General features: G+C 46.0%; 1 protein-coding gene across 1 annotated transcript; it reads left to right on the top strand.

The window, feature by feature from the left end:
• The first annotated feature begins 818 nt into the window (after nt 1–818).
• On the top strand, nt 819–26,867 carry PYM1 (PYM homolog 1, exon junction complex associated factor). The gene is made up of 3 exons (XM_049784086.1): nt 819–865; nt 23,964–24,057; nt 25,948–26,867. Exons 1-3 carry the CDS (start codon nt 832–834, stop codon nt 26,429–26,431), a joined length of 612 nt encoding a protein of 203 aa, XP_049640043.1. The 5' UTR covers nt 819–831; the 3' UTR covers nt 26,432–26,867.
• The last annotated feature ends 59 nt before the right edge of the window (nt 26,868–26,926 follow it).

Here is a 26,926-nt window from a genome sequence, read left to right as displayed (position 1 = left end):
CACAAATAAACAAAAACCAAAAAAAGAATACAAGTTGGGTCCAGGGCCTGCCCCGTGACCCTTGGGTGGGGCGGGCCTTAGAAGGAGGGGCGACCCGGGGTGCAAGGTGCAAGGTGCAAGGCCCAAGGCCAGGGCAGGCCCGGGGCGTCGGCAGGGCATCCCAGGACTGGGGCCGCCCCGGGGGGCAGGGCCAGGCCGGGGCTGCCCGCCCCATCGCACCCCACCCACCCCAGGCAGCCCGCCGGCCGTGTCGTTTCCTAGTCGGCCATGGAAGCTGCCATCAAGTCCGAGGCGGCGGGTTCAGGTGACCGGCCTCGCGTGAGGGGGTGGCGTGGGGGTGTCCCAGGGCGCGCGACCGGGCGCTCAGGCCTGGCAGCTGCAGAGAAGAAAGTTGGGGGGCCGAACTGAGTTGGGGGAGTCACAGTCGTGGGGAGGAGGCCTGGCAGCCCCGCAGTGCTCCACTAAGCGCTCCTCCTCGCCCGTCCGCTCCCCGGGGCCCTGGGGGAGAAAGAACCAGTGTGAGCGCACCCAGAGAACTTTCTTGGGGGGCCCTGAGGCCTGCTCTGCAGGGAGCTAATGGTGCCCCAAGAGAGGGGGGTCCTCTGGGGGGGTTTCCTTTCCATCCACGTTCGCACACCGCCCCCTGATGGCCCCCCGCTTCCTCTACCACCCCTCCCTCTTTGGGGGGTCCCCCTCAGCGTGCGCCCAGCCAGCCCTCTGGCTGGAAGGAGAAAATGGTGGCGGGCGCCGGAGCGGGGCCTCCACTTCCGGGGGGCAGGGGGCGGGACCCCAACCCGCCCGCTCGCGCCGGAAGTGGTTCGCGGCCCCAAGATGGCGACTCCCTATGTAACTGACGAGACCGGCGGTGAGTGCGGGAGGCGCCCAGTGGCTCCTGCCCCGGGCTCCTCGGGGCCTCTGGGGGTTTGGGACTGGGGAGGAAATAAAAGAGGGGTTCAGGGCCCCGCCCATCCCGGGGCTCCTCCTTGGCCCCGCCCTCCGAACCGCCCTCTCCCATTCATTCTCTCCTCTACTGGGGGGTTGGTTGCCACCTGCGCCCCCTTCTGGTCTCCTTTCTGGGGGGGCCTGAGTCTGTCTGGCTCTGCTTCCGGTCATGCCAGTTCTGGGGGGGACATCCTTCAGCAGTGTGCTTGCTAGTGTCTGTACATATTCCAGGATCTTAAGTCTTAGTTGTACCTTGGCTTTTTTTTTTCTCTTTAACAGTTGGAGCCCCCCCCCTTATCTTTTTGGGGTTCTCTAGTATTGAAAACTCCTGCACTTTCCTTTCTAGGGGGGGCTCTGAGTCTGTCTGGCTCTGCTTCCGGTCATGCCAGTTCTGGGGGGGACATCCTTCAATAGAGTGCTAGTGTCTGTTATTCATGATCTTAAGTCTTAGTTGTACCTTGGCTTTTTCTCTTCTCTTTAACAGTTGGAGCCCCCCCCCTTATCTTTTTGGGGTTCTTTAGGCTTGGAAACTCCTGCACTCTCTGTTCATTCCAATGCCTACCCTCCCTCAAGCCTCCCCTCTCCCCATTTTTCTTAGCTTTCTTAGGCTTTCTGGGCCCTCTTCCCTGGCCCAGCTTTCAGGACTTTTCTTTCTTGAAGACCAGATTTCCCTTCCTGCTACATAGTGCTTTGTGTGTTTTTTCCTCCTTCATCATCATTTTTTTTTTTTTTTTTTTTGGTTTTTGGGTCACACCCGGCAGTGCTCAGGGGTTACTCCTGGCTGTCTGCTCAGAAATAGCTCCTGGCAGGCACGGGGGACCATATGGGACACCGGGATTTGAACCAACCACCTTTGGTCCTGGATCGGCTGCTTGCAAGGCAAACGCCGCTGTGCTATCTCTCCGGGCCCTTCATCATCATTTTTTAGGGGGGTCACTTAAGAGCTAAAGGTGTGAAGGGAAGATGAACCTGATAGGACTTGCAGGTTTTAGTTTTCTCATGCATGCTTTTTTTTTTTTTTTTACCTTTTTTTTTTTTACTTTCTGCAGAGAGGATAATAGGCGTTGCTATAGCTAACTAAAGTAGAAGAACCAAACAGGAAAGTGTATATATATATAGTGACCTTTTGGGCCCTCTGACAAGTTGGTAGAATATAAGATTCTTTAAAGGCTGGCAAATTGTCAGCCTGAATCAGATGGTGGTTTCTAGGTGAGGTTTGTTTTGTGTATTGGGAACTGAGAATCAAGATAGTCCTTGTTTTTATTTTTTGGGGGGACACACCCAGTGACACTCAGGTTACTCCTGGCTATGTGCTCCTGACTTGGGGGACCATATGGGACGCTGGAGGATGGAACTATGGTCCGTCCTAGCTTAGCGCATGCAAGGCAGATGCCCTACCGATTGCACCACCACTCCGGCCCCAGAAATAGTCCTTGTTTTTATTTTATTTACTTATTTTGGTTTGGGGGTCATGCCCAGTGTTGCTCAGGAGTTACTCCTGGCGCTGCACTCAGACATTACTCCTAGAAGTGCTTAGGCTAGGGCCATTTGAGATGCTGGGGATTGAACCATGTGCAGACAACTGCTCTACTCCTGTACTCTCTCTCTGACCTCCCCTCCAGTATTTCTTGTTTTTAATCTCATCTTTTTTTGTTAATCTTCAGGAAAATGTACATAGTTTTACCTGCCCAGTGATGATTAAATAAGGTAGCATATGCAAAAGCAACTCATAAAATGTGTTGCAAGTGTTCTGTTTTTTCTGTAGTCTGCATTGTGGGGGAAGGGAGTGCACCAGTGTTATACCAGAGGTGGCCTGAGGGCCATATGGTGCCAGGGCCTTGTACATGCAAGTTAAGTGCTCTACCACATAAATCATTACTAACCCCTTGTGATCTGTTTTTCAGATATTCTCATATTTTCTTGTGTTTCTTTTTTTATTTTATTATCATAATTTTGGTTCTTGGGGCCACACTAGGTGGTGCTCAGTGGTTATTTCTGGCTCAGCGTTCAGAAATCACTCCTGGCAGGCTCAGGGGACTATATGGGATGCCAGGGATCAAACCAGGGTCCATCCCAGGTCAGCCGCGTGCAAGGCAAACATCCTACCGCTGTGCTATCACTCAGGCCCCTCTTTGTGTTTCTTTCCATGTTACCTCTCTTCCCTAATAGCCCAAGTCTGCTAGATCTTCCCACCTCACATTTTATAGTGGTATGTAACCTTCCTCCTGCTCTGTGATCAGTAGATACTTTTTTGGGGGCGGTTGGTTTTTGGGTCACACCTGGCAGCGCTCAGGGGTTACTCCTGGCTCTGTGCTCAGAATTCATGCCTGGCAGGCTTGGGGGAACCATATAAGATGCTGGGATTCAAACCACTGTCCATCCTGTGTTGGCCACGTGCAAAGCAAACTCTCTACCACTCTGTTATCACTACAGTCCTAGTAAATTCTTTGTTTTTCTGGTTTTTGTTGTTGTTGTTGTTGTTGTTTGTTGTTTTGGGTCACTGGCAGTGCTCAGGGGGACTGAACTCTACGCTCAGAAATCGTTCCTGGCAGCTCAGGGGACCATATGGGCTGCTGGGATTCGAACCACCATCCTTCTGCATGCAAGGCAAACGCCCTACCTCCATGCTATCTCTCCAGCCTCATATATTCTTCTTTAACTCTAACTCTTTTTGGTTTGGTTTGGTTTTTTGGGCCATACCTGGTGGTGCTCAGGGGTTACTCCTGCATTCGGGAATCACTCTTGGCGAACTTGGAGGACCATATGGAAGCTGAGGCTCAAACCTAGGTTGGCTGTGTGCAAGGCTAACTTTTTACTTGTTGTACTCTTGCCCTGGCCCTCTTTTTTCTTTTTCTTTCAGGTTCTCACCAGCATTGCTCAGGGCTTCTTTCATGCTCTGTTCTTTGGGGACAGTATATGGTGCTGGAGTCAGCTGCGTACAAGATGAAAAAAAAATGGCTCACCTTCTGTATCTCTCTAGTGCCTAACTAATTCCTTTCAATGTGTGATTTGTATTATGTTATTTGATTAAATTTACTCCCTATGTGGTATATACTCATAACTTTTTTTTGTATCCTGTTTTTGGCCATATCCAGTAATCTTCAGGGGTTACTCCTGGATCAGTCCTCAGGGGATCATAAGCGGTGCTAGAATTCAAACCCAAGCTGCATGCAGGGCAAGTGCCCTACCTGCTGTGCTCTGGCCTCTTGGATACACCTACTTTTGTTTTGGGGCCCTTACCTAGCTGTGCTCAGGGCTTATTCTTGACTCTTCATCCAGGGATTCCTCCTGGAAATTTCAGGGGACCATATAGGGTGCTGGGGATTGAACCCAGATCACCTGTATGTAAGGCAAATTCCCTGTCCACTCTACTATTTTTTTTTTTTTTTTTTGGTTTTTGGGCCACACCCGTTTGACGCTCAGGGGTTACTCCTGGCTATGTGCTCAGAAATTGCCCCTGGCTTGGGGGGACCATATGGGATGCCGGGGGATCGAACCTCGGTCCTTCCTTGGCTAGCGTTTGCAAGGCAGACACCTTACCTCCAGCGCCACCTACCCGGCCCCCCACTCTACTATTGATTGGATCCTTTAGGTATAATTTTATACGCTGGCGCTCAAAGCATATACTCAATCCAAAGCATACACTAAATCCTTTGGGCTATCTTGCCAAGTCCCATAGATCAACTTGTTGAAGAATTTTTTTTCTAAAATTTTTTGTTCGTTTTTATGCTACACCTGGCAATGCTCAGGGTTTGTTACTTCTGGCTTGGGGAATCATGGAATGCCCCAGATTGAACCCCAGTTTTTCACTTGCAAGGCAAGCACGCTATCTGCTGTACTATTGCTCAGGCCTCTTAAAAAATATTTTATTTTATTTTTTAGGCCACACTCCAGGGTGCTCAGTAGCTACTCTTGGCTCTGCTCGGAATCATTCCTAGTGTACTCAGAAGACCATATGGGAAGCTTAGGATTGAACCCAGGTCAACCCCTTGCAGTGCAAGGGCCTTACCCAATCCAGGGGTCTGCAACCTTTAAGACATAAAGAGCCACTTGGACTCCTTTCTGAAGGAAAAAAAAACAACCTGTGAGCTGCAAAACCATCACAACATTTAAAACAAATATAATACTGCATCCATTGTTTCTTATCTTAATGCTGTATACAGGATAGTGCAGTTAGCTGAGGATCTGAAGAAAAAAACCTTTTCACTTAACAATGTAAAATATTTTTGTGCAAATCAATAGCCAATTAGCCAATTAAAATATTTAAGAGATACCATTCCAGACCATGCAGTGTGGGGGATCAAACCCAGGTCAGCCACATGCAAGGCAGGCACCTTACGCCTAGTACTGTCTTTGTTGCCTTTACAACAGAGTCACACAGGCTGCTCAGAGGTTGCTCAGGGGTCATTCCTAGTGGGCTCTGGGGGGGGAAGAGAGGGAGATAGACCATATGGGATGCCAGGGATTGAATCTGGGTTAGCCGTGTATAAAATAAAAGCCCTATACACTTTTCTAATGATCTGATCAGACCCCATCCTAGTGAACTTTAAAAATTTTTTTCTGGGGTTGGAGAGATAGCATGGAGGTAAGGCATTTGTCTTTTATGCAGAAGATTGGTGGTTTGAATCCCGGCATCCCATATGGTCCCCTGAGCCTGCCAGGAGTGATTTCTGAGCATAGAGCCAGGAGTAATCCATGAGCGCTGCCGGGTGTGACCCAAAAACAAACAAACAAACAAACAAACAAAAAAAGTTTTTTTTTTGGTTCTATGGACCAAAAACAAAAAAGAAATTGGCATAATCAGTGATAATTATAGTGATGGGGCTGGAGTGATGGCACAGCAGTAGGGCATTTGCCTTGCATGCAGCAACCCAGGACAGGCCTGGGTTTGACCCCTAGCATCTCATATGGTCCTGGGAGCCTGCCAGGAGAGATTTCTGAGTGCAGAGCCATGAGTAACCCTGAGTGCTGTCAGGTGTGGCCCAAAAGCCAATATATGTAAATATATATATAATGGTAAAAAACCAAAATGCCTTCTTTTTTGTTTTGTTTTGTTTTTGAGTCACACCCAGTGATGCTCAGGGGTTACTCCTGACTTTGTGCTCAGAAATCACCCCTGTCAGGCTCAGGGGACCATATGGAATGCCGGGATTCAAACCACCGACCTTCTGCATGCAAGGCAAACGCCTTACCTCCATGCTATCTCTCCGGCCTTGTCTTGCCTTTTCATTTAACTTTATGACAAATATTATTCCTTGCTATGTAAAAACTGCAGGGCCCGGAGAGATAGCACAGCGGCGTTTGCCTTGCAAACAGCTGATCCAGGTCCAAAGGTGGTTGGTTTGAATCCCGGTGTCCCATATGGTCCCCCGTGCCTGCCAGGAGCTATTTCTGAGCAGACAGTCAGGAGTAACCCCTGAGCACCGCTGGGTGTGGCCCAAAAACAAACAAACAAACAAACAAAAAACCCTGCAAATATCTTGTAAAATACTGCACTGGGCTGGGAATATGGCTCAACAGATCATAAGCCTTACATGCAAGAGTTCCTGGGATCATTGCACGACAAACAAAAATGAAATAAAAAGTACTTGGCAATGTCTTATTTGGGCATCTCCCCTCTCTTTTTCTTTTTCTTTCTTTTTTTTGTTGGAAGGGTCACAACCAGCAATGCACAGGAGTTACTCCTGGCTCTGCACTCAGGAATCATTTCTTTCCCTCTTTTGGTTTTTGGGCCACACCCGGCTCACTCAGGGGTTACACTTGGCTCTGTGCTCAGAAATGGCTCCTGTCAAGCGCAGGGGCCAAATGGGATGCTGGGATTCAAACCACTGTTGGTCCTGGATCAGCTTCGTACAAAGTGAACTCCCTTCCGCTGTGCTATCTCTCTGGCCCATCAGGAATCATTTCTGATGGACTCAGAGGACCCTTTAACTTCCTTTTTTTTTTTTTTTTTTTTTGGTTTTTGGTTTTTGGGTCACACCCAGCAGCACTCAGGGGTTACTTCTGACTCTATGCTCAGAAATCGCCGCTGGCAGGTCCGGGGGGCCATATGGGATGCCGGGATTTGAACCACCGACCTGCTGCATGCAAGGCAAACACTTTACCTCCATGCTATCTCTCTGGCCCCACCCTTTAACTTTCTCTTGTTACTATATACTTAGATTATTTTTAGGATTTATGTTTCAAGAACTTTGTGAATATTTGTGTTTAGGGTTTATTTCTTTTTTTGTGGTAGGGGGTTTGAGTCACACCTAGTGATGCTCAGGGCTGCTCCTGACTCTGAGCTCTGGGTTTGCTCCTGACTGCTCAAGAACCATGCAATGCAGGTGTTATAGCACCTTAACTCCTTTTTTTTTTTTAAATTTGTTCTTTGTTTTTTTTGGGGGGGGGGTCACACCTGGTGGAGCTCAGGAATTACTCCTGGTTCTGCCCTCAGAAATCACTCCTGGCAGGCTCAAGGGACCATATGGGATGCCAGGATTCAAACCTGTCTGGATCAGCTGTGTGCAAGGCAAACACCCTACCGCTGTGCTATCTTTCAGCCCTTTACCTCCTTTTCTATTTCTCTAGTCCTAGATTTCTTTTTTGGGGAGTGGGGGATGGAGAAGTGGTTGGGCCACACCTACTTTGCTCAGTGTTTTTTTTTTAGTTCTGCTCAGGCATCACTCCCGGCAGTACATCAGGACCATATGCTTATTTGCGTAGGATAGGTTTCCTAGAAATAGAATTACTGGGTTGAAGGGTACAGCATTTATTTTGTATTGATCATATAACTAATGTCAGTTGTAAAAAAAACTTAGAACATATTTATGTAGTAGTAAATATGTAAATCACACTATTCTAGAACTCAAAAATAGATATTATTATATTTTCTTTTTATTTGTTTTTGTTTTGGGGCCACACCTGACAGCCCTCAGAGGTTACTCCTGGCTCTTTGCTCAGAAATTGCTCCTGGCAGACCCAGGGGACCTTATGGGATGCCAGGATTCAAACCACCATTGGTCCTGGGTCAGCTGCCTGCAAGGCAAATACCCAACGCTGTGCCATCTCTCTAGCCCTATATTTCCTTTTTAACTGCCCTATTTGGGGGGGGGGGGTTGGGGTCACACCTGTCAGCACTCAGAAATTAATCCTGGCTCTATGCTCAGAAATCGCTCCTGGCAGGTTCGGGGGACCATATGAGATGCTGGGATTGAACCACCATCCTTCTGCATGCAAGGCAAATGCCCTACCACTGTGCTATCTCTTCGGCCCCATTAACTGTCCCTAGTTTTAGGGTTCACACCCAGTGCTCTGAGGTATACTTGACAGTGCTAGGAATTGAACCCTTGCCTCCTGCATCAAAGCCTATGCTCCAGATTATTGTCTAGGCCCCTGGACTTACTATGTGACTCAGTACAAATCATGCTCTATAGAGTATTATAGTATGATTCAACCTAAACCCCCTGGTCTGCTGCTTGCAAGTCAAACGCCCTACCACTGTGCTATCTCTCTGGCCCTCAATTGTCATTTTAGATAAATATGTTTAACTTCTTGACTGCTATTTTATCAATTGTAAATGATAATATCTATCCATTGTCTCAATTAGGCAGTGTGTATAAAACTGTTGATGTAATAGAGTCATGAAAGAAAGATGTTCTTATTTATTTATTTATTTATTTATTTGTTTATTTATTTATTTATTTATTTATTTTATTTTTTGGGTCACACCCGGCAGTGTTCAGGCTTTACTCCTGGGTCTATGCTCAGAAATCGCCCTAGGCAGGCACAGGGGACCATATGGGATGCTGGGATTTGAACCACCATCCTTCTGCATGAAAGGCAAACACCTTATCTCCATGCTATCTCTCCGTCCCCAGATGTTCTTTTCTAACCTTTTCTTGGGGAGTGGGGGTTTGGGCCACACTTGGTGGAGCTCAGGGGTTACTCCTGGATCTGCACTCAAAAATTACTGGGTCCGGGGCCGGAGAGATAGCCTGCCAGGAGCGATTTCTGAGCATAGAGCCAGGAGTAACCCCTGAGTACTGCTGGGTGTGGCCCAAAAACCAAAAAAAAATAAATAAAATAAAATTTACTGGGCCTTGGGCCGGAGAGATAGCACAATGGTAGGGCATTTGCCTTGTACGTGGCCAACCCTAGAAGAACCCTGTTGATTTTCTGCATCTCTGAGCACCACTGGGTGTGACCCAAAAAAACAAAACAAAACAAAAAGAAAAAAGAAAAAGGAAAAGAAAAGAAAACTAGTGCCAGAGTGGTGACACAGCGGTAGGGCATTTGCCTTGTACATGGCTAACCTAGGATGGAGCTTGGTTGATCCCTGGGCGTCCCATATTGTCCCCCAAGCCAGGAGCAATTTCTGAACACATAGCAAGTAGTAGCCCCTGAGCATCACTTAGTGTCACCCAAAAACAAAACAAACAGTCAAAAAAAGAAAACTTGTGAAAGCATCTCACAGTGGTGTCATTAAAGTCATTATCTGAGGATTTCCTAAGCTGTCCCTAGCTGAACCTGTGTTGTTTTTGCATATTGATTGAGCTTAGTGTGGGCTTCTATGCTACTTCCCATCTAATTTGATGTGCAATTACTGGATTGTCGTTATTGTGGAATTTGAAGGCGTTGCTAAGTCACACATGTTGCCACTCCCTTTAGGAGCTCCAGGTTCTGTAGAACTGGGACAGTTCTTAGCCTGCCCCTTCCCAAGGAGGCCCAAACTTTTCAGCCCAAAGACTGATATATCTATGAGTTTCATCAGCTTGGTTTGGCATCTCTCCAAAATTAGCATGAAGCTGAGCTATTTAAATGCTTGGGGCTTCTGGCAGTATAGGGAATGGGAGAGGCTGCAGAAATTTTTATCGGTTTAGTATCTCTTCATCTCTTCAGAGATTAGTCTGAATCAGTGATGTGGGTTCACTTATATGGCAACAGTTGTGGTGTAGTTGCAGCTGCCTGGGCTTCCAACAGTATGGGGGAAGGGGAAGGCTATCTGTCCCAAGAAGACACCAGAGTTTTCAGCTGAAGACCCATATACCTGGGAGTTTTGTTGATTTGGTATCTCCTCTGAAATAGTTATGAAGCAGTGAAGCTGGACTGTTTATATATATGGCAGTGACTGTGGGGTGTAGGTATAGCTGCTGCTATCACCTTCTGAGGGGTCCTCAGAGTTCTCAGCCCAAAGACTAGTGTACCCGTGAATTCTCTGGACTTAGCTTGTCATTTCTTCCAAGATTAGTTGTGAAGCTGGGTCATTAACATTGTGGAGGCAGTGGGATATGGTTTAGATTTGAAAGTTATTTTTGGGGGGATACCATAACCTGTGACAACTTGGGTGTTATTTCTGGCTATGCGCTTAGAAATTGCTCCTGGCTTGGGGGACCATACGGGATTCCAGGATTGAACCAGGTCCATCCTGGATCTGCCGCGTGCAAGACAAACGCCCTACGCTGCACTATCGTTCCTGGCCGGAAAGTTCTCTATTTTTGGGGGGAGGGGGTTACACCCGGTGGCACTCAGGGTTACTCCTGATCTGCGCTCAGAAATCGCTCCTGTCAGGCATTGGGAACCATATGGGATGCCGGGATTTGAACCACTGTTCATTCTGGATTGGCTGCTTGCAAGACAAACGCCCTGCTGCTGTGCTATCTCTCTAGCCCCGTTAATCATTTTTTAAAAATTATATATATTTTTTATTTGGGGAGGCCACACCCGGCATTGCTCAGGGGTTACTCCGGCTCTGCATTCAGAAATCACTCCTGGCAGGCTTAGGGGATCATATGGGATGCTGGGAATTGAACCGGGATCTGTTCTGGGTCAGCCGTGTGCAAGGCAGTGCCCTACTGCTGTGCTGTCTCTTCAGCCCTGTGAAAGTTACCATTTTTTGGAAGGCCACATTCAGCAGCACTTAGGGGTTACTCCTGGCAGGCTTCGAGTACCATATGGGTACCATATGCCAGGGATTAAACCCGAGTCTGTCACTGGTTGACTGCATGCAAGACAAACGCCCTATTGCTGTGTTATTGCTCTGGCCCGAAAGTTATTATTACTTATATTGATAATTCTTGTAATACTAATATATTTTTTTCTCATGGATGCTTTGTTAATGATCATTGGGTTTATATGTGTAGTCTGGCTTCTAATAATTCTACTTTCCAAGGCTGTACTCTTGGAAGTAACTGGTTATTTTCAGGTTGCCCAAATAAGTAACCTTTTTCTTCTCAGTTCTCTTTTTCCATAATCTCTCTGCAAAATTTAATACTGTCAATCACTTCTTTTGCTTACAATTCTTTTTTTTTTTTTTTTGGTTTTTTTTTTTGGGCCACACCCGTTTGACGCTCAGGGGTTACTCCTGGCTATGAGCTCAGAAATCGCCCCTGGCTTGGGGAGACCATATGGGACGCCGGGGGATCGAACCGCAGTCTGTCCTATGCTAGCGCTTGTAAGGCGGACACCTTACCTCTAGCGCCACCTTCCCGGCCCCTGCTTACAATTCTTTTGGTCTCTATAGCATAGCACTGTTCTGATTCTCCTTTCCTAGAATAATTTCCTTTTGTTACTGGCACTGTTTCCACTTGAGTAAAATGATCAGATCATTGTTTTCTTTAGTCCCCCACCCCCCATTTGGGGCCACATTCAACTCAAGGTTTACTCCTGGCTTTCTTCTTCATTTTTTTTTTTTTTTTTTGGTTTTTGGGCCACACCCGGTAACGCTCAGGGGTTACTCCTGGCTATGCGCTCAGAAGTCGCTCCTGGCTTGGGGGACCATATGGGACGCTGGGGGATCGAACCGCGGTCCGTCTCCTAGGCTAGCGCAGGTAAGGCAGGCACCTTACCTCCAGCGCCACCGCCCGGCCCCCATTTTTTTTTTTTTTACTTTTTGGGCCACACCTGGTGACACTCCGGGGTTACTCCCAGCTCAGAAATTGCTCCTGGCTTGGGGGACCATATGGGATTCTGGGGGATCAAACCGAGGTTTGTTCTAGGTTAGCACATGCAAGGCAAGCGCCCTACCATTTGCGCCACTGCTCTGGCCCCATACTCCTGTCTTTGTCTAAGGGATCCCTTCTGGCGGTGACTCAGGATCCTATGGGGTGTCAGGGATCAAACATGGATCAGTCACTTGCAAGGCAAGCTCTGTACTCATTGTACTATTTTTCTGGTTCCCATTTTTCTTTTCTCTTTCCTCTCTCTCTCTCTCTCTCTCTCTCTCTCTCTCTCTCTCTCTCTCGCTCTCGCTCTCTCTCTCTCTCTCTCTCTCTCTCGCTCTCGCTCTCACTTCCTCATCACATCCAGGGATGCTCAGAGCTTACTCCTTCACTCAGGAACATTCCTCTTGGGCTTGGGGGACCAGATCAAGTTGATGACGCGTAAGACAAGTGCCCCTATGTATTATTGCTTTGTTCCTCTGGTCCCTGTTTTTCTTTCATTACTCACTGATACTATTTTAAATGTTTTCTCATGTACAGTGGGTAGAGTGCTTTCCTTACTTATACATGTCTGTCTCAGATACTATCCCCAGAACCCTTTATGTTGTTTCAAGCACCACAAGTCACAGAGCTAGGAATAAACCCTCCTGAGCATCACCAGGTGTGACTTAAAAACATCACAAAAGGGGGCCAGAGCTATAGCACAGTGGGTAGGGCATTTGCTTTGCATCTGGCCGAACCAGAGTCCATCTCTAGCCTGCCAGGAGTGATTTCTGAGTGCAAAGCCTGGGCATTGTTGGGTGTGGCACAAACAGAGTTTACTAGGGAAATGAAGAGATAGTAGAGCAGGTAGAACACTTGCTTTGCACAGGGCTAACCTGGGTTCGAGCCTCATTATTCCATTTAGTCCCCTGAGCTCCACTAGGAGTGATCCTTACATGGATCCACACAGTCAGGTGTGGCATAAAAACAAAAAACAACAATAACAAAAAGTTTAGGGGCTGGAGATAGTAGAGGGATTAAGATGCTTGCCTTGCATAGAGCTGACCACCCCAACTATCACTTAGAGTGATCCCCTGACCACCACCTACCAACCACCCACTCCCTCTAGAACACAAACACACAGCACAGGAGTTTAGGGGCTAGAGGGAGCATGCAGGCTATAAGGTGCTTGCCTGTCATGCTGCATCTGCATCTAGTCTAATCCCTGGCATATGGTTCCCTTGCACTGCCAGGGTTGAACTGTGAATGCTTCTTGATATTGGTCCAAAAACAAAAACAGCTTTAATATGGTGGAATTAAAACCAACTTTATTTTAGTTAGCTTGATCCTCCTTTTAGTTTTCAACATGAGATTTAGTGGTGCCTGGGCTATTTCTGGCTTTCAGTCACCAGCTGGCAAAATTTATTTCTTTGAACCTTGTCAGATTCTTGACCTTTACAGACCAATGGGAATTAACTCTGATAAGAAATCCAGTCTAGGGGCTGGAGAGATAGCATGGAGGTAAGGCATTTACCTTGCATGCAGAAGGTCGGTGGTTCGAATCCTGGCATCCCATATGGTTCCCTGAGCCTGCCAAAAGTGATTTCTGAGCACAGAGCCAGGAAGAACCCCTGAGCGCTGCCAGGTGTGACCCAAAAACCAAAAAAAAAAAAGAAGAAGAAGAAGAAAAAGAAAAAGAAACTCAGAAACCCAGTCTCTTACAAACCAACCAGGCAATAGCAAAATGACAGAGAACTGCGATGTAGATCTGATGAGATTTGTGACTGATTTTATTTTATTTTATTTATTTTTTTGCCTATGTTTTTTTCTTTATGAACTTTATGGATTTGGATTTGATTTCAAGGTCTTTAATCCACTTTGAATGACCTTTGTGTAAAGTGTGATATATGGATCAATCTTTAATTTCTTACATTTGGTTATCCAATTGTTCCAACACCATTTGTGTAAAAGACTATCTTTATTCAATTTCAAATTCTTTTTTTTTTTTTTTTCAATTTTTAATTATGAGAACAAAGATGCAAAGAAAGAGGACAAGGTAAAGTTACAGTGGAAGGACAATCACCTGTAACATAATTCTCAGAAGAAGTCCCCTTGCTGATATCTTAACTTTGAACTTTCAGCCAAAGAACATTAAGATAAATAAAACAGAATCCATGTACAATTACTTTGTCCCGCAAGTCCCCAGATTGTAATACATTAGAATATTTCTTAGCAGCAGACAAGGCACTCTAAAGCCATAAAACTTATGTAACTCCTTAGACATTAGAGGCATAGTATTTTTTTACATTTCCATGTACATGCATATTAGTTTAAGTTAACCTCAAAAGTTTAAGTGGTTTTTTTTTTTTAAGGATTAGAGTCAAAGGAGCACAGTAAAAACAGTGTTAGAGTGGCAATTGTTGTTTGCATAGGCCCACCAAAATATGAGAGGCATGGAAAGGAATAACCTTGGCCTAAATACAAAGAGACCCTACCCCTGAAGTTTCCTGGCATAAGACCAAATCTAGGCTCCAGGCAAGCTAGATTGTCCAATCCAAGACATTATCTTTAGTGCCAGCACACTTTTATTTTTCACATAGTCTCCATTGTTGGTATCATGTTTCTGTATTAAAGATCCCGGAATCTGCATATCCTACATTGAAGTCAGGATGTGGAGTGTCCTCTAGTTTCACCTCACAATTAAAGGGCAATACAGAGAGCCCTGTCCTATAATCAGGTTGTTGTTGTTAAGTCTTCTCAGTGTTAAGGGAAGTCTCTTTTGAGCAGGTCGATGTCTGAGCAGTGGTAGGGTCTTCCGTGGTAGAGGATTGCTTCCAGGTGATGTTATAGACAAACTTGGATGTTTCGTGGATGGCTTCCCTGGTTCAGGGGTGAATGGAAAATGCCCATTCTTCTGAGGCCTGTGCCAGGTCGTTCAGGGTGTAAGGTCTCTTTGCACTACAAGATTTGTGTGTTCCAATCTCTTATTAGATAAGATCTTATTTGTATGTATAGTATTTTCCCATTTTAATGTGCCTATGCAAGAAAGGAACAATGCCACGTGGAGTTATTGGTGCATATGGGGGCCATAAGAACAAGTCCAACAATCCCCATGACATGGTTCAATCAACAGCATTAAACTGGGGGACTCTTTTTTTTTTTTTTTTTTTTTTTGGTTTTTGGGCCACACCTGGCATTGCTCAGTGGTTATTCCTGGCTGTCTGCTCAGAAATAGCTCCTGGCAGGCACAGGGGACCATATGGGACACCGGGATTCGAACCAACCATCTTAGGTTCTGGATCGGCTGCTTGCAAGGCAAACACCGCTGTGCTATCTCTCCGGGCCCAAACTGGGGGACTCTTTCACCAAAATTCCTTATTGAACAGCTCACAAAGAGAAGATAAAAAGTGGTTAGAATCGTCACTGTATAAGAGAATATTTAGCTGTCAGAGAAAAAAACACATAAAATATTCTAAAGAAATACGTGTCCATTTTATGTCTTTTGAAATAGTTGGGGGGTTGTTACACACAGTGCACGGCTTTGGTCTGTGATTAGGATTGTGCAGTACTGAAGTTAAAAAGAGTAATGTGGGGGCCCAGAGAGATAGCACAGCAGCGTTTGCCTTGCAAGCAGCCGATACAGGACCAAAGGTGGTTGGTTCGAATCCCGGTGTCCCATTTGGTCCCCTGTGCCTGCCAGGAGCTATTTCTGAGCAGACAGCCAGGAGTAACACCTGAGCACCGCCGGGTGTGGCCCAAAAACCAAAAACCAAAAAAAAAAAAAAAAAAAAAAAAAGAGTAATGTGGGTTAGTGATGTTTGGGGGGTGAGAGAGTTAAGGAGTAAAAATGAGCTTTGTAGGGGAGTGGGAAAGGGCAGAATACAAAATGGACATTCTGGATACGCAAAACATAACATAAGGATAGGGAATACTCTTTTTTTTTTTTTTTTGGTTTTTGGGTCACACCCGTTTGATGCTCAGGGGTTACTCCTGGCTAAGTGCTCAGAAATTGCCCCTGGCTTGGGGGGACCATATGGGACGCCGGGGGATCGAACCGCGGTCCGTTCCTTGGCTAGCACTTACAAGGCAAGACACCTTATCTCTAGCGCCACCTTCCCGGCCCCAGGGAATACTCTTAATACATGCGCAGTGCCCCTGCGCGGTTTTCCACATGTAGCCTGGTCAGAAATTGACAGCGGGGGCCGGGCGGTGGCGCTGGAGGTAAGGTGCCTGCCTTGCCTACGCTAGCCTAGGACGGACCGAGGTTCGATCCCCCGGCGTCCCATATGGTCCCCCAAGAAGCCAGGAGCAACTTCTGAGCGCATAGCCAGGAGTAACCCCTGAGCGTCACAGGGTGTGGCCCAAAAACCAAAAAAAAAAAAAAAAAAAAAAAAAGAAATTGACAGCGACAAATTTAGTGCAACCGAGCAAATCCCAGCACACCCCAAGTTTGGACCCACCATTTCTGGCCGGCTGGGGGCCTATCAAGGCTCCCAGTGCACCCAAGTTAGGGAGAAGGCCTTCTACATGGGGTCTTCCCAAACTCCATGCCGGCTAGAGCTAGCCTCCAGATCAAGAAAGGATTGATAGATAGCTGGAAGCCAGGATCTGCCCGCCCTCCACCCTGTGCCCTTCCCACCCTAGTGCAGGGGGGAAAGGCGGGGAAAGCTTGGGACCCCATCTAGGAGGGACCCCCCCCACACACCCACCTTGTCTGGACGCCTGGGCTGCCACCTTAGGAAGGCCTGGAGGCCGGGGGCAGAAGAGGGGACGGCTGGGGTCCTGTCAAGGCTCCCAGCGCACCCAAGTTAGGGAGAAGTGACTGATTTTAGTAGCTGGAGTTGAAAGTGAGTGACTGAGCGAGAAGTGGGTCAGAAAGGCCTTTTGTGTATGGTCTGGCCTGTATGAAAATAGCCTGTGGGCAACTGGAAGCCAAGAACCATTTTTTAAGAAAAAACATCATTAATCTGTGTTCCTTTGGCCTTCTTGCTCACTAACTATATCTGAACTATATTTTTTCTTATAATTTCACCTCTCATCTTGTGCTTTTTAAATTTTATTTATTTGTTTATTTATTTTTGTTTTGTGGCTACACCCAGTGGCGCTCAGGGGTTACTCCTGGCTCTGCTCAGGAATCACTTCTGGCATGCTCAGGGGACTATATGGATGCTGAGATCAAACCTGGGTTGGCAATGTGCTGGCCCCAAATTCTGCTTTTTAAAATATGCTAGATCCTCCATGAAAGAGGAATTACCTGGGGCCAGGGCAGTGGTACAGCAGTAGGGTGATTGCCTTGCATGAGGCTGACCTAGGATGGACCATGGTTCAATTCTTGATTTGATCCCTGGTGTCCCATGTGGTCCCCCAAGCCAGGAGTGATTTCTGAGCGCACAGCCAGTTGTAACCCATGAGCATCACCGGGTGTGGCCCAAAAATAACAACAAAAAAAGAGAAATTACCTGATAAAAAGTAATTTCACTCAGGCATATACTCAGCCTCTTGCAGCTCTTTAGCCCATACGTATTATTTATAGTCAGTGAAGTGTAAAGTATAGTGGGTAAGATGTACCTGAGTATATAGTTGATAATATAATTTTCACATTAAATATAACATAACTTAATATTACATAAAATTATAAAAGTTTTCTTTTTCTTTTTTTTTTTTTTTTTTTTTTTGGTTTTGGGTCACATCCGGCAGCGCTCAGGGGTTTACTCCTGGCCCTATGCTCAGGAATCGCTCCCGGCAGGCTTGGGGAACCATATGGGATGCTGGGATTTGAACCACCGTCTTTCAGTGTCTAAGGCAAGCGCTCTACCTTCATGCTATCTCTCTGGCCCAAAAGTTTTTTTTTTTCTCTTTCTGTTTTTTTTTCCTGTTGAAAATGTTTCTGTATGTTAAATTCTCATGATTGAGTTTACTAAAATTAAGTGTCTGACAGTGAATTACCAAGGGTTTGTGGTTGACTCATTGATTATATTTCTGGCATCTATCATTTTTCTAGTCTTACTGTTTCAGCCAATAATGTTTCTTTTGCCAGTATTATTACACTTTCTTTCCTAACTGGATTCCTCTCTTTCCAGTATTTTCCCTCTTCAACTCACCTCTCATTGTGCCAGAATAATTTCCTGAAAACACTGTCTGAGATTAAAATAATCATTCACTTGACAAATTGTTTTGAATGAATTCTTTTTTTGTTTTTGTTTTTGGGCCACACCCGTTTGATGCTCAGGGGTTACTCCTGGCTATGCGCTCAGAAGTCGCTCCTGGCTTGGGGGGACCATATGGGACGCCGGGGGATCGAACCATGGTCCGTCCTACAGTAGCGCTTGCAAGGCAAACACCTTACCTCTTGCGCCACCTTCCCGGCCCCTGTTTTGAATGAATTCTATGAGTCAAATATTAAATTCTTTTTTTTTTTGCCCCCCCCCCAAATATTAAATTCTTTTAACTGGCATTACAAGATCTGAACATTAGCTTCCCTTTATATTGTACCAGCTCTCTTGACTCAGCCAGTCTGCACTGTTCATTGTGTCCTGATCATGCCATCTACTTTCCCACGTTTAAAATTTTGTTCAAGGCCCGGAGTGATAGCACAGTGGTGTTTGTCTTGCAAGCAGCCGATCCAGGACCTAAGGTGGTTGGTTCAAATCCCGGTGTCCCATATGGTCCCCTGTGCCTGCCAGGAGCTATTTCTGAGCAGACAGCCAGGAGTAACCCCTGAGCACCGCAGGGTGTGGCCCAAAAACCAAAATAAATAAATAAATAATAAATAAATGCCCAAAATCCAAATAAATAAATAAATAAATACATAAATAAAATAAAATAAAATAAAATTTTGTTCAGAGTGAGCGTTTATTTAAAATCTACTCTACATTCCGTTTCATTCTCTTTTTTTTTTTTATTAATTATTTTTTTTATTATTTTAATTATGACAACAAAGATGCAAAGAAAGAGGACAGGGTAAAGTTACAGTGGAAGCCCAATCACCCATAAACAGGATTCTCAGTAGTTCCATCGATGATATCCCAGCCTTGAACTTTCAGCCAAAGAACATTAAGAAAAACAAAACTGAACCCATGTACAATACAATTACTTTGTCCCTCAAATCCCCAGTTGTAGTACATATTGTTTCTTAGCAGCACACCATATAATCTAAAGATATTAGACTTATGTAACTCTTTAAACATTGAGGGCAAAGTACATTTATCTAGTTCCATGCACATGCTTACTAGTTTAAGTTAACCTCAAAAGTTTTTTTTTTTTTTTTTTTTTGATTTTTGGGCCACACCCGTTTGACGCTCAGGGGTTACTCCTGGCTATGTGCTCAGAAATCGCCCCTGGCTTGGGGGGACCATATGGGACGCCGGGGGATCGAACCGCGGTCCGTTCCTTGGTAGCGCTTGCAAGGCAGACACCTTATCTCCAGCGCCACCTTCCCGGCCCCTACCTCAAAAGTTTTAATGGGTTGTTTTTCTTAAGGATTGGAGTCAAGAGAACATAGTAAAAAACGATATTAAAGTGGCATTTGTTTGCATAGGCCCACCAAAACATAAGGGACATGGAAAGACAAATTATGGTCTAAATACATGGAGACCCTACCCCTGAAGTTTCCTGGCACAGGACTGACTCTAGGCTCCAGGCAAACTAGTTTGTCTAATTCAAGTCATAGTCTGTAGTGGCAATACACCTCCATTCCTCACATAGTCTCTGTTGTTGGTATCATTCTTCTGTATTAAAGATCCTGGAGTCTGCATATCCCATATTGCAGTCAGGATGGTGCAGAGCATCCTCTCGTTTCACCTCACACTTAAGGGGCAATAGAGAGAACCATGTCCTGTAGAGCAGGTCATCGTTGTTGTCATGTCTTCTCGCAGGTCATTGTTGTTGTCACGTCTTCTCAGTGTAAACGGAAGTGTCTTATTAGGAGGTCGATGTCACACCCTTGGTAGTGTCTTTCCTGGTAGAGGACTGCTTCCAACTGTTGCTATAAAAGACCTTGGATGTTTCGTAGATAGCTTGCCTGCTTCCAGCGTGAATGGAGAATGCCCATTCAACTGAGGCCTATGCCAGGTCATTATATCAATATTCAGGGTGTAAGGTACATTGTAATGAGATTTATTAGATAATAACTAATCTGTATGTATAGTGTTTTCCCATTTTAATGTGTCTATGCAAACAAGGATCAATGCCACGAAGCGTTATTGGTGCATCTGGAGGCAATAGGAACAAGACCAGCAATTTCCATGACATAGTTCAATCATAGGCATCAAACTGAGGGATAGTTCCACCACAATCCTTACTGAACAGCTTACAAAGAAAAGACAAGATGAAAAGTGGATAGAAACATCATGGTAGAAGAATATATAGAGAGTTACAGCAGTTAAAGAAAATAACCATAAAATATTCAAAAAATATATGTGTTCAATATGTGTTCGATTTGTGTCCTTCTAAATAGTTCTGGGATTTGTAAGATCTACTGTATGTCTTTGGTCAGAGATTGAAGCTGTGTGTTACTGAAGTTAAGAAGGGTAAATCTGGGGTACTGATGGTTGGGAGGAGCATATGATCGCGCGGGGGCGCTAGCCCCCGCGCGGTTTCAAAATGTAGACTGGTATGAAATTGCCAGTGACAGCCTGAGTATAGCTGAGAAATTATTTGCCTCCCCCCAGATCAAACTACACCCCCTGATCCACCCTCTAGACCCGGCCTGGGAGTGGGGAAAACCCAGGGTGCCCCATGAGCTCCTCCCAGAAACCCACCTGGAGATCCGGAGGAAAGGGGGAGAGGGGGTTCGGGTGACCCAGGTCCGGGCCCCCCACCCTAGGCCAGGCCAAAAGGCCGCTGGCACATACGGAGGTCTGCCAGCTGCCCGCCCGTGCTGCTAAAAATCCAGCTCCAGGAAGGGAGAGAGACCCTCCCAAGCCCGAAGGACAGGGATTTAAGCCCAACCTAGGCCGGTCCCCAGACCCGGCCTGGGAGTGGGGAAAACCCAGGGTGCCCCATGAGCTCCTCCCAGAAACCCACCTGGAGATCCGGAGGAAAGGGGGAGAGGGGGTTCGGGTGACCCAGGTCCGGGCCCCCCATCGTTTCATTCTCTTTAGTTTGATTGTTGTTGTTGTTCATATTCCTGTGGTGCTTACTCCTGTCTCTACTCTGAGAAATCACTCCTGACAATGCTTGGGGAAGATAAGCATCCTACCCACTATGCTATCTTCTCTAGCTCAACTTAAATTTTCTTTTTTCTTTTTTTAATATATATATATATTTTTTTTTGGTTTTTGGGCCACACCCGGTAACGCTCAGGGGTTACTCCTGGCTATGTGCTCAGAAGTTGCTCCTGGCTTGGGGGACCATATGGGACACCGGGGGATCGAACCGCGGTCCGTCCAAGGCTAGCGCAGGCAAGGCAGGCACCTTACCTTTAGCGCCACCGCCCGGCCCTCTTTTTTTAATATTTTTTATTTAAGTAACATGATCATAGTTGAGTTACAGTCACAAACAGAACTTCACCAGTGTAACATTCCCCCCTCCTCCCTTCCCATCCCCTACCTATATTCAAGACAGGCATTCTACTACAGTTATTTGTTTTTAAGTTCAGTAAATTGTATTTTTTTTCCTTAAAGGATAAGAGTAAAAAAATATATAGTAAAGGTGTGATAGTGGCAATTGCTGTTGTTTGCATAGGTCCAGAAAAATATGGGGGAAAATGGAAAAAAAATCCTTGGCCCAATTACAAAAAGGCCTCACCCCAGAAGTTTATTGGCATAAGACCGACTCTGAGTTCCAGGCATACCAGTCTGTCCAACCCGAATCATTCTCCGTGGTTCCGGTGAAACTTTTTCAGACTTTAGCTATTGTTGATATCAGGTTCTTATATTTAAAGATTCTGTATTCTGTGCATTTCTTTCATCGATGTCAGGCTGATGTGAAGCATCCTCTAGTTTCATAATACCATTAAATGCGGAGCAATCTGCCCTGCAAGCAGGCTGTTGCTGAGTCGTCTGGGTGTTGAGAGCACTCTTTGGAGTATCAACTTGAATTTTCTTAAAGCCCAATCTCAGTCCTGTCTTCAGAAAACCAATTTTGTTTTCATTCTTCAGCTTCTGTTTTTATCTTTATACTGTGAAAGTTAAGTATAGTATCTTCCAGTTGCCTCTCTTATTCAAAAGATAAACCTGAAATTTCTTAATTTCTTTTTATTTTTCACTTATTTGGGGTGTGTGGTGGGGTGAGCCACACCTGATGGTACTGAAAACTTACTACTGGCTCCGTGGTCAGGGATCACTCCTGCAAGTGTCAGAGGATAATATGGAATACTGGAATTAAATCGAGGCTTGCCACCTGCAAGGAACACACATGCTATCTCTCACCTCAGAAATTCCTTGATGTTAAGGTAGTGTAAAATCTGGCCTCATTTTCTTTTGCTTTCAACCAGTTTGTCTATTTCCCAACATAAGTCTGGACTCCTCTACTGTCAGTTCTTTCAATATACTTCAGCCTGGAGATGGACTCAGCACTAAGTCACATACTACAGTTGACTGGCTTCCTGAAAGGAATGTATCTTAACCCTGTAATACCTCTCCAGCCCCCGTTACAGGATATTTTATTGTTGGTGGTTTTATTTTGGATGACACTTGGCAGTGCTCTGTGTGCCCAGGAATCATTCTTGGTGAAGCTCAGAGGACTATATACATCTTTGGGGATTGAATTAAGGTCAGCCGCATGCAAGGCAAATAAATGCCTAACATGCAGAAGGTCAGTGGTTCGAATCCTGGCATCCCATATGGTCCCCTGAGCCTGCCAGGAGAGATTTCTTTTTTTTTTTTTTTTTTTTTTTGGTTTTTGGGCCACACCCAGCGGTGCTCAGGGGTGACTCCTGGCTGTCTGCTCAGAAATAGCTCCTGGCAGGCACGGGGGACCATATGGGACACCGGGATTCGAACCAACCACCTTTGGTCCTGGATCGGCTGCTTGCAAGGCAAATGCTGCTGTGCTATCTCTCCGGGCCCCAGGAGAGATTTCTGAGCATAGAGCCAGGAGTAACTCCTGTGCGTTGCCAGGTGTGACCCCCCCCCAAAAAAAAAACAACAACAACAACAACAGAAAACCAATGACCGTTTTTGTTTGTTTGGAGCCATAACAGCCAGTGTTAGCAGGCTCTCCAACCTGGAGTTCAATACACTTCCATCAATACTCAGAACCACCATGGATATTAAACTCAGGGCTCCTGCTTGCAAAGCACATCTAAACCCATTGAGCACCTCACTGGCTCTGGTTATATTATTTAAAAGCTCTCCCTCCTTGCTTGCTCAATTTTGCTAACTATATTATAGAAATCTGGGCCAGGTACAGTACACTGTTTTGCATGTAGCTGACTCTGAGTCTATATTTGGCACCACATATGGTTCTTCAAACCCTGACAGGAGTGATCTTTGAGCACAGAGCTAGGAATAAGTCTTAAGCACAACTAAATCTGGTCCATACCCTCTTCCCTCCAAAATTTAACTTTAGATATAAAAATTCTGATAGATACACCTCAAACCAGGCGCTTTGCCTGGTCTGTATTGTGAATGGGGGGGACAAAAAAAATTCTGGTAGAGGTATGGTATAGTATGCAGAATATATAGAAAGTAAGTAAGGATGATGTAGAGATTGAGGTCGTTTAGAAAATGGGTATCTTAGGGCTGGAGCAGTAGCACAGCAGGGAGGGCATTTGCCTTGCACGTGGTTGACCCAGGTTTAATTCCTGGCATCCCATATGGTCCCTAGCCTGCCTGGAGTGATATCTGAGTGCAGAATCAGGAGTAACCCCTGAGCTTTGCTGGGTGTGACCCCCAAACAAATAAAAATTAAGAGAATAAAAGGTATGAAAGGTAATCCCTAAGTGCCACTGGGTATGGCTCTAAAACAAAACAAAAAATTAAGAGTGGGACTAGAGAGATAGTACAGTGGGGTGCTTGCCATACATGTGGCCAGCCTGGGTCAATCCTTCGCATCCCATATGGTCCCTTCAGATCCCTGAGCAAAGCTGGAGTAAGACCTGGGCACTGCTGGGTGTGACCCCCCAAACTAAAAACAAATAGAAAAATTAGTAACTCCATTTTAATTCTGTCATTTCAGGCAAATACATCGCCTCAACACAGCGGCCTGACGGGACCTGGCGCAAGCAGCGGAGGGTGAAAGAAGGCTATGTGCCCCAGGAAGAGGTCCCAGTGTACGTGGTTAGGCCTGTAGAGGGGATATTTAATTGGATGTCTATCTTAAGAAAGATGTGTGGTAGGGCCCAAGAGATCCTACAGTTGGTAGGGCTCTTGCCTTATACTTAGCCCACCCAGGTTCAATCTCTAGCAACTTAGAGTCCTGCCAGAACGATTCCTGAACATACAGCCAAGTGTAAGCCCTAAGCAAAAGAATATGTGTGAGCTTCAGGGTTAATGTAGAGGTTATGTGTTTGTTTAACACGTGGCTAACCCATTTTACTCCCCAACACCACATATGATTCCCAAATCATTTCTTTTTTTTTTTGTTTTGTTTTTGGGCCACACCTGGTAACGCTCAGGGGTTACTCCTGGCTATGTGCTCAGAAGTTGCTCCTGGCTTGGGGGACCATATGGGACACCGGGGGATCGAACCGAGGTCCGTCCAAAGCTAGCGCAGGCAAGGCAGGCACCTTACCTTTAGCGCCACCGCCCGGCCCCCCCAAATCATTTCTAAGAAATGACCCCTTTGGCCAGAGTCAGGAGTTAGCCTTGAGTTCTGACACATGTGACCCAAAATATGCTCCCCCCAAAAAAGAAAGTGTACCTATGAAACAGATTTCAGAAAGTAAAAAGCAAAAGAAGAATAAAAATCTGAGAAAGGGGGGCCAGAGTGGTAGTGCAAGCCAGCCAAGTCGTGTCTGCCTTGCATATGCTATCCTAGACCGGACCATGGTTCGATCCCCTGGCATCCCATATGGTCCCCCAAGCCAGGAGCGATTTCTGAGCATATAGCCAGGAGTAACCCCTGAGTGTCACTGGGTGTGGCCGAAAAACCAAAAAAGAAAAAAGGGAAAAGAAAAATCTCGCCAGAGAGATGGTACAGCGGCGTTTGCCTTGCAAGCAGCCGATCCAGGATCTAAGGTGGTTGTTTCGAATTCCAGCGTCCCATATGGTCCCCTGTGCCTGCCAGGAGCTATTTCTGAGCAGATAGCCAGGAGTAACCCCTGAGTGCCACTGGGGATGGCCCAAAAACCAAAAAAAAGAAAAAAAGAAAAAGAAAAAAAAAATCTGAGAAAGGAGAAGGCTGGGATTCAAGGACAAGTGAGGACTCCAACTGATCACCCATTCCTTTGGCCTCTGTTCAGCAGAATCTCCAGCTAGCACCATGAGATAAAGACACATGTGGCCCAAAATATGTTCCCCCCCCAAAAGAAAGTGTACCTATGAAACAGATTTCATTCTGTTCTTTGGGACTTGGAGACCTTCCCAACACTTGAAATGGGCGATAGCATAGTGGGTAGGGCATTTGCCCTGCATGCAGCCAATCTGGGTTCGGTCCCCAGCAACCCATATGGTTCCCAGATCTGGCCAGGAGTGATATCTGAGCTCAGAGCCAGAAATAACCCCTGAGCACCAGTCAGTATATGTGGCTAAAAACAAACAAAACACCAAATCAAAATCCCAGAGTAGAAGAAACTTGTGGGATGCATGAAAAGTAAGAAAACATGAAAGTGAAATGGGGTGATAGTACAGTGGGTAGGATGTTTACTTTGCATCATTTGGCAAACCTGAGTTTGAAGGAATGATCCCTGAGGATATTGCCAAGAATAAGCCCTGAGTACCACTGGGTATAGGCCCCCCATCAAAAAAAAAAAAAAAAAAAGTAAAATGGATGAATTGATTTGGAAAGGATGGGGGCTGAATCAGAGAAATAGTACAGTGGGTACTGTTGGGTTTTTCCAAGGACTGAATTCATGCTTTGTATATTGAAGGCCCAAAATTGATCCCCATTATCTTTCTGTGTCCTGCCCAAATTGACTCTCAAGTAAAATCACATATATACCTTCTTCCTAAAAGCAAGAAAAGGCTAGATTAAATTAGTGATTCAGACTGTCCCCCTGCAGGTATGAAAACAAGTACGTGAAGTTCTTCAAGAGTAAACCAGAACTGCCCCCAGGGCTGAGTCCTGAGGCTACTGCGCCTGTCACCCCATCCAGGCCAGAAGGTGGTGAACCAGGTCTTTCTAAAACAGCCAAACGCAACCTGAAACGCAAGGAGAAGAGACGGCAGCAGCAAGAGAAAGGGGAAGCAGAGGCCTTGAGCCGGACTCTTGAGAAGGTGTCCCTGGGGGAGACAGCTCACCTCCCCAGTGCTCCCCAGGGATCCCAGGCAGCCCCTACAGCTGCCTCGGACCAGGCAGACTCAGCTGCTACCACGGAGAAGGCCAAGAAGATCAAAAACCTAAAGAAGAAGCTTCGGCAGGTAGAAGAGCTGCAGCAGAGGATCCAGGCCGGGGAACTTAGCCAGCCAAGCAAAGAGCAGCTAGAGAAGCTGGCCAGGAGGAGGGCCCTGGAGGAGGAGCTAGAGGACTTGGAGCTTGGCCTCTGAGGCCTTCAGTAACTAGAAAATGGACTGCAGAACAAACCATGGGGTTCTCTGAGGAATTGGGGCAGCCACAGTCAGGAGGGCTACGACCCCTACTGGCTCACTTCCGCCTCTCATGGCCCAACTCTGTCCTCCAGAGCCTAGACTTGCCCTCATTCCTTCCATTTTCTTTCCAACTCCCAGATTTTTGGACTTTTCCCCATCCCATTCCAAGTGTTCAAAACTCTCAGTGACTACCCACGTACCTTTGCTGCTGATTTGGGTGTCTTGTTTAAAAGCAATTCGGGTGGGTGGGAATTTTGGAGAACTGAGGTTGAGGTTAGGGGGAGTTTGCCCAAGCCCAGGAGTAGTCTTGGTTCCTGTTCACAGTGTTTCTGAGTTATTCCCCTATCCCTCTTATTTTTTTTTTTAAGAACAGAATAAATTCAAGTAGACAACATGTCTGGCTTGGCTTCTTTTTTATTATCTTTTACAAATATTTTATTTACAACAGTATTG

The sequence above is a fragment of the Suncus etruscus genome, chromosome 11 (assembly GCF_024139225.1).
Source record: "Suncus etruscus isolate mSunEtr1 chromosome 11, mSunEtr1.pri.cur, whole genome shotgun sequence".
Classification (NCBI taxonomy): domain Eukaryota; kingdom Metazoa; phylum Chordata; class Mammalia; order Eulipotyphla; family Soricidae; genus Suncus; species Suncus etruscus.
This window is presented reverse-complemented; position numbering and strand designations above follow the sequence as displayed.

Excerpts from the sequence above, each read along its gene's own strand:
- PYM1 (XM_049784086.1), top strand. The coding sequence starts at position 832 with ATGGCGACTCCCTATGTAACTGACGAGACCGGCG. Across the intron at positions 866-23,963 it reads TGTAACTGACGAGACCGGCG|GCAAATACATCGCCTCAACA; the intron begins GTGAGTGCGGGA and ends CTGTCATTTCAG. Across the intron at positions 24,058-25,947 it reads CCCCAGGAAGAGGTCCCAGT|GTATGAAAACAAGTACGTGA; the intron begins GTACGTGGTTAG and ends GTCCCCCTGCAG.